General features: G+C 35.2%; 1 protein-coding gene across 1 annotated transcript in view; it reads right to left on the bottom strand.

The window, feature by feature from the left end:
• Positions 1 to 4098: 4098 nt before the first annotated feature.
• The window catches only part of LOC107693815 (protein CutA homolog), a 10363-nt gene continuing 6037 nt past the window's right edge, over positions 4099 to 8424 (bottom strand). The window contains exons 3-4 of the mRNA XM_016493338.1: positions 6182 to 6241; positions 4099 to 4550 (exon numbers count right to left, since the gene is read on the bottom strand). Coding sequence (XP_016348824.1) covers positions 4448 to 4550; positions 6182 to 6241 — 163 coding nt within the window. The 3' untranslated portion in view covers positions 4099 to 4447. The remainder of the gene's footprint in view (positions 4551 to 6181; positions 6242 to 8424) is intronic.

Here is an 8424-nt window from a genome sequence, read left to right as displayed (position 1 = left end):
TGAAACATGAAGCTAGTATGCGATTGTATATGGTTTGAATGTGTTTTCATCCGGTTTGGGGTATTTTTATAAGAAGTTTTGAGCAAAACATAGTATTAACCTCAGAAACGGCCATATGTCCTTTTCACACTATTGTTGCTTACATAGTGTATGTATTATGCACTATGTAGTGTATTAAGCCATGCATGGATTAAGATGCCTGGAACCAGTGGCTGGTTGCATAAACTGCTAAAAAATGGTCTTAGTAGTAGTAGTAGTAGTCATGTAATTTTTTGGACTGATCATAACTTTTTAAAGTCAGTGACATAAAAACATAAATTGGTCTCATTTGAATCTGAAAAGTAAGACATTACCTTAGCTGCTAGTCAGTCAAACTAGTTCTTTAGACAATCTTATCAGTGGCTATGTTTATGAAACTGGCCTCAGGATCACACAAGTGGGAACGCAGCGCTGACAGTAAAAATCAATTTCTGATTTTATTGTTGTTTGCATGCTGCAGCATTTTCCTTTAAAATACCTTTAAATTTGGAGTTAGTGGAAGCATATTTTTTCATCCCCACCGAGGTGTTATTATCCATGATCCATGGTCAGACACGGTTTCATGCTTCATTTTGCCATCACATGGGAATAAATGCATTGAACAAGAACTGATCACTGCTATTGAATTACGGTCTAGAAACCTCAGTGGTGTCGTTGACACAGATGGTGATGGAAAGAAAAGGGTCCTTTTGCATTCACGCCCTGTTCATCAATAGCACTGTTGGGGACATCCTGTCTGATTTTCCTTTGAGAAACTGTCCTCTAAATGCATGAAGCCTGCCACTTGGACTGTTATTTGGAGTCATCAGTCATTCGTCTCTTCAGATTCTCTCTTCTGTTTTAACAATCTGTACATTGTTCTTCTGGGTATAGAAGCTGCTTCTTGCTTCCACATTCTAAAACTTAACCAACAGAGCCTGCAGGAACATGGTCATGTATCCTCCTGACTACCAGAAGGAAAAAAAAAGTTGAATTTAATATGTTTTCATGGCATTACATTGTTTACAGCATAAGAAAAAATGGAAAAATAACATTTTTGAAAAATGATATTTTATTCATATGTTATGTTATGTCCTCTGTAGAGGGCACCAGGACTTTCCTGTTTTAAAAATAAATAAAAAGACATTAATAGACATGAAAAGGCAAAAACTGAGATTAAAAAAAAAAATCCCCAATCCATTTTAATTTTTTCTACCAAACTTTGTATAAAAATGATTCTCAACTATATTATGAAAGATATAACAGAATGATTTGATATACCATTTTGCTTTATGCAACATGTGCGTAAAATAGCCATAAACGGGTTGTCCCATTATGTACAATGTATACACTGTATATCATTTGCATATTAATTTGTTTTTGGGGCAACATGTAATGAAAAGTGTAATAATGGAAGTAATAAGTAGCAAGATTTTCATAATATCTAATATTTCATAGGAATATTGAAACATAATTTCTTTCCCTATTAATTTGTTGTGTCTCCCAAAATGCATAATAAACATGCTTTTAGTTCTGGTGTCCTCTACAGTCATATTTTGATTTGAAACCCCATAACAATTTCCTGAGATGTTGATTTATGACAAACAATTGGAAAATTAGTCCGATTTAAATGATCATTAGAAAATATTATCATATTTCCATAAGGGTGTTGAATTTGATCACTAAATTAATGTCAGCCATTTTTAAAGACCAAGGAGAGGGAGTGATCATGGTGAAACATCCAATCATTTGGTATCTCTGAAAAGCCCTGAATGTGCTCTTTACAGGACATCCAGACTGACATGTGAGGTCTCAGAGAAATCGCTAAAAAAATAATGTCCTCTACAGAGGACAAAACTCCATAGCTGGTTGTCAGGAGGGTATTTCAAATATGATTTTATGGCCTTTCCCAAATTTAGACATAGAAATATAAACAATTATATCACAATAAATTAAATTTCATCATAGGCTTTCATTCAAGTTAAATCAGAAAATAGGTTTAAAGGCTGAATAGTTTTACACTGAGTGTTACACTGCTGAAGAAATAAATCAGTGTCTTCAATCTCAAAGCAGAGCTTTGTACTTCAAGTAGTGTTATTATAATCCCCTTTTTTGTTTCCTGCACAACCAGTGCAAACTTACACATTTATGGAGTACGCTCAATGATTAAATTATTTAAACTGCTTACCTACTAGTAAATAATGAAGTTGCATTCGATTATCTACAAGCTATTTATGCCATGCCATCCTTCTGAAACAAATAACAGAGCCTCACATTTTATATTATTCACATTAGCTGTGTGTTCTTGGTCTTAAAAGATGGTAATATTGAGCTTTTAAAGTCAAGTATGTATAAAAAGGAGTGACCTTGTTCAGAGATACTATCTGTCAGCATATGTTTGAGCAGTAGGTCCTGTAATGGATGTTGTCTTTGATAAATGGTTTGACAATCAAGCAATTATGAGCTCATAATAAAATGTAAAATGTTAGACGGATATTAATTTTATATAAACATAAATTATAATGCACCTTAAATAGAACATTATTTAAAACGGCATAAATTACTATAAATAATATAGTAATAAATATATTCACTTATTTGAAAGCTGGTTTTAAACATGAGAATTTGAAGGGGGAAAAGCCTGAGTGTCTAATAAAATAATGGCTACCTGTTTCAACCTTCCATATAGCACAATAACACAATACACAACAAACACACTCTCCGCTATTCCTGCTCATGTGGCATATGAAAGAACATAAACAGACATAAGGAGCTTTAAAAATAACCTAGACATCTACCCTTGATATTATAGACAAGAAGTGAAGTTCTTTTAAAACAGGAGTATACACAGTATGTAAAACATACTGTATACATGTTATAAAAAAGGAGGGTGTCTATACTTTAAAATCAGTATGTCACTGAAGGTTGCTAGGTATAGCTGGTTAGATGAGGTCAGATTGATGACTTCATCACGACTGGATCTCAACAAATCCCTACATACAAAAGCACTTCCTCACATCTGCACTTCTATTGTGTTTTAACTGTTCCGGAAACACCATTTCAAAAGCCAGAAGAGTGCAGACATAAACCCATTCAACAAAACACAATTTGCTATTCAGCTACACACCGAGAAAATGTGACAATTCTAAAACTAAGATTATTTGAGGGAACAGAAAGATTCAGATCTGCTCATGATTGCTAAACCAACTGTACAACATATTCTTTTGTGTAGATTAAAAAAAAATAAAAAATCTGTTGGGTTAGATCCACAAGGACCAAACAATTAAATATGATCCCTTTGGAAAGCACTTGTATATTTAAATCTATTGAATAACATTTAGAGCAACTATAAGACCCCTTTTTATATTGTTTGATGTTTATCACCCATCATATTTATAATCTATATAAAAACTTTAAGAGGCTTGAATGTCTCTGTGATGTTTTTATGGGATATTCACAACAAATGTGTTGACACAAATTACATACAGTTGCTGCCAAAGCTTAATACTTAAACTTACAGTCATTCCTAATATTGTCATGTTTGTTTAGGCATGTATGTGGGAGAAAAAAGGAGCTAAATATGATGTTTAAACAGATTTTGTTTGCTCTTATTTAGTGTCAGGAACATCAATATTTACATTCTATAGCAATATTGCAAAATAATGAACTTAATGTGTCATATATTGTACCACATTTAATAATAAAAAGTGACGCTGTCAAAGTTGAAGAGGTCCCATTCATTTATTTTGAATTGAATATTTGGAGAGAAAGAAAACACTCAAATTCTGCTCAACCACTACATAAACCCTTGACCAACCATCAGAAATAAGTTGTATAAATTAGCATATTTTAACAAATAAATTAATTCATATTAGCTTTAAGTTATACTCTTCATAATAAAGTAATTCACGTCAATTAAATGGTCAATAAATATATCAGCTTGAACAGAGGCTCTTCAGCATAACAGTCACTGAAACGGACCACAATATCAGTCTCATCCAGTTTAGTATGAACGGCAGCTTGAAATTGATAAAGCCTTTAAAATGCCTTTCATTTTTTTCTCTCCAATTTACTTATGTCTTATAAAAAACAAATTATAAAATAAATATTTTTCTTGTCTGCAATTGTCTTCTGCTTTGCTTGCTTGCTTCCAAATCTAGCTATCTAATAACCCTGGCATTGTCTACTATAAATATTGCTGGTTTTGTTCCCCTATTGTAAGCCACTTTGGATAAAAGCATCTGCTATATGCATAAATGTAATAGTACTGGTAAAAACACATCAGACAAATCCCTTTCCACACATTCATCCAGTAAATCTATACGCTGATCTTTATATTAACAGACATTCATTGTGTGGGCCAGGGTTCCCATTAACCTGAGAATTTGTGCTCATGTTCCCACTCCACTGGATTGCAGACACTGATGTGTCAGATATCAGTGACTGCATCTTCCATCCACTTCAAGTAATGCTGGCTTCCATCATCAATAGGAAAACTGATTATTTCTGGAATGTCATAGGGATGCACAGCTCTGAGGGAACACAAATGAGTCCCAGTTAAAATAACAGATTTGAACATTATAACAACAAGGAAATAAATGCAAATGAAACAGCTACACTGTTCTGTATTGTACACTATCATTCAAAAGTTTGGGGTCAGTAAGATTTAAAAAAAAAAAATAATAATAATACATTTATTTAGCAAAAATTTTTTTTTGAAATAAACACTGTTCTTTTCAACCTTCTATTCTCTGTATATCCCGAAAAAAGTATTACATGTTTCCACAAAAATATTAAGCATCACAACTGCTTTCAACATGGATAATAATAAATGTCTCTTGAGCACCAAATCAATTAAAAGCAATTAGAATGATTTCTGAAGGATCATGTGACACTGGATGCCTGCTGAAAATTAAGCTTTGCCATCACAGGAAGAAATTACATCTTACAATACATTAAAACAGAAAACAGGTATTTTAAATTGTTATAATATTTCACAATATTCCTCTTTTTACTGTGTTTTTGTTCAAATAACTGCAGCCAGGGTGAGCATAAGAGACTTGTTTATAAAAACATCAGAAAATCTTACCAACCCCAAACTTTTGTCTGTGGATCGCCGGATCGGCTTTCACCGTGGACGAAGCGGAGTCCAGCCCAGGGTTGTCACATGTGGTTGCCGCAAGTCCGCCCACCACCGCACACTCTAGCCCGCCGTGTGTCACGCTGTGTTTCATTGTGAAAGCGAAACTACTTTGTTTGGCCTTCCAAAAGAGGACACGACTAGAAATCAGTGGTTAAGTTGTATTTACAACACTGTTCCAGAACAGTTCAACCCAAATATTCCGATGTGTCCAGCGCATTTTATGGAGGACTGTTTCCTGATCCTGGTAGAGTAGACTACAATGCCGGCTGTTCTGACTCACAGTCTGTAAGTACGTTTTTTATATTTAAAGAATTTGCCACTGATGATTCAAACGCGAGTTTTGGGCAGTGTAGAGTAGGGCTTGTTGTTTGTCATTTCTCCGATGACAAATACAGACATGGTTTTATGGTTACGCGGCGCGATGCAATGCAACGCGTAAAAAGACAGTATAAGGCATTATAATCCATAATTATGTCCCCACTGGATGTAACAAATGTCTCGTTTATAATGGGTTTTAATGTTTTTGTGTCGTCACTCCGGCTGGGACAAGGCATGACAGTATGGTAAGGTGCGTAACATTTCCGTCACACGCTTGAGGAATTCGGCCAATCACAATGCACTGGATAGCTGGCCAATCAGAGCACACCTCGCTTTTCAGACCGATGAGCTTTGTAAAAATCGATGCGTTTCAGAAAGGCGGGGCATAGAGGAGAAACAATAATGTACAGTATGTGGAAAATAATGTGTTTTTTGAACCTTAAACCGCATAAAAACATTTCATTACACCAAATACACAAAATAATGTTCTTTTTAGCAACATCATATGACCCCTTTAAGGTTTTTCTGCTGTGCATGCTGACCAACACTCCAGTTCTGCAGTCCAGACAAGGTTATCCTACCTACAATATATTAACTGTCCATTTAGTATCTCTGCATGTTGTTGCTGAAGTTACACTTCAGGCTGCAGTGTTTTGGATTCAGAACTCATAATGGGTGAAAGGTTAAACTCGCTGGTCTTACATAGTGGTAGTGCGAGGAAATATATTCACGCATGCTGCCAGCCTTTTTTCCATGATGCTCCTAACAAAGAGAGAGAGAGAGAGAGAGAGAGAGAGTGAGAGAATTTAGCATCTCTGTATTTGCATATGACTGCATCACAAGTCAAAGGCACTCTGTGCTCTTTCAAATGTATAGGCACACACAGCTCATCTGAATGCAAGTGTAATATCGTAGAGGCAAAATAGTTTTAACAGTGAATTTCATTTCAAATAAATTCAAATTTAGTTTTTAAAAAAGAGCATGTAGGCTAAAATGAAAGACATAGAATGTACAGCAGCAATGCAGCATATACCAAAAAATGTATTAAAAAAAAGTTAAATACCATATACTCCGCTTTAAATTTGCCAAACATGAACATACGCAGCAAAAAATACATTTGCCTCATCCCCCAATTAAAAATCAGTGTCAAGCATCCATTACTTGACAGGGTGATTATCAGATTTTGATACCTCACTCAGAATGTTATCAGACTTACATACTAACACAAACACAACCTTGAATGGAAGCTTGTTTTCACCACAGGCTAAAATAAATAAATAAATACAATTCTGACTTTTTCCTCACAATTCTGAGCTTATTTCTTACCATTTGGACTTGGAGTTTAGTCTCACTCAGAACTGCAAAAAAAGTCTGAATTGTGAGATATAAACTCAGAATTGCGAGATGTAAACTGTATTGTATTTGCAATCGCATATCTGAGAAGAAAAACCTGACTAGTGAGATATAAACTGAAAAAGATTTAGATGTAAACTTAGTATTCTAAAGGGAAAAAAGGTCTGAATTGCGAGATATAAATTCAGAATTGTGAGACGTAAACACAGAATTGCGAGAAAAAGTTAATTCTGAGCTTATATCTTGCAATTCTGAGTTTACATCTCACAGTTGTTTATATCGCAAAATTCTCAGAATTGTGAGAAACAAAGTCTAAATTGTGAGAGAAAAACTCAGAACTGTGTGTGAGAGAGAGAGAGAGAGAGAACAAACCCACTACACTCGCTACAAACCCAAGAACTGAACCCCGAAAAGAGTCCACTCAGTCAGCTAGTTCTGAGACTTACTAACCTGGCTAACTCTACTAACACTAACCAGTCTCAAACCAGCACTGCTTCTCATCCAAACATCAAAATAAATAAAATTATCAAACAATCTAAAAATACATATCTGGAACATTGGGATCAAGAAACTAAAACACAAAGTAAATTACAATTCTATCGAACTCTAAAATCAAATTATGAATTGGAAGATTATCCCCAGAGTGTCAGAGACACAAAGCAGAGACGGATCCTGAGCAAGTACAGGCTCAGTGAGCACAGTCTAGCCATTGAGACCGGCAGACACAGAAAGAGCTGGTTACCCACCCAGAGAGAGAGAAAAGAGTCAGAATTGTGAGATAAAAAGTCACAATTACCTATTCCGTGGCAGACAAGCTTCCATACTCTTGAACTGAAAACTTACATTTTGCATAAAAAGATACACTAACTGTATCTACTGATGGTATGGAGGATGGCCCAGGAACGTGGACTAGACTGTGTTATGCTGGACTATGGTTGATTTGTGTTTTTTCTTATAAATGTTTCACTTTATGCAAATGAACAGCGAATTGCGTGAGCGACAACCAATAGGAGTGAAGAATCAGTCAGTGGCGCTCACACGTCACCGATTCGAGTGCAGGCAATACAGGACAGATTTCCTGATCGATTTCACTGTTTTATATGATTTGACTGTAACCACATACATGGATATTAAAAAAATGATGCGTAGAAAAGAAACTGTTGGCTGTTTAAGGGAGTTTGATTCATACATTGATGGTTCGAGTTGTTAATTATATGATGCAGTGAGCAGTTTAGCACCGGTTAATGATTTAATGCACGAGCACTGCTGTAGTTTATATAACAACACTCTCCAACAGCAGAATGGTACTTTTATTTCTTTTAAGTCTAATTCCTAGTCATAATAGAATGATATCTTAATTTTACCGGCAATATACAGTTTGTGATTGCATTTTATATGTCCAGATATGTCCAGACGTGCAGTCTACCAATAACATTAGAGCGACAGCAGTAGGAACGCCCACAAGCGGCTTCACAGCACGAGTCTAGCGACATACAGCGAAAAAGTCACTGGCAGTGTGAACGGGACTTAAAGGGGTCATATGATGTTGCTAAAAAGAACATTATTTTGTGTATTTGGTGTAATGAAATGTG

This window comes from Sinocyclocheilus anshuiensis, unplaced genomic scaffold (genome assembly GCF_001515605.1).
Source record: "Sinocyclocheilus anshuiensis isolate Anshui unplaced genomic scaffold, SAMN03320099.WGS_v1.1 scaffold1392, whole genome shotgun sequence".
Taxonomy (NCBI): domain Eukaryota; kingdom Metazoa; phylum Chordata; class Actinopteri; order Cypriniformes; family Cyprinidae; genus Sinocyclocheilus; species Sinocyclocheilus anshuiensis.
This window is presented reverse-complemented; position numbering and strand designations above follow the sequence as displayed.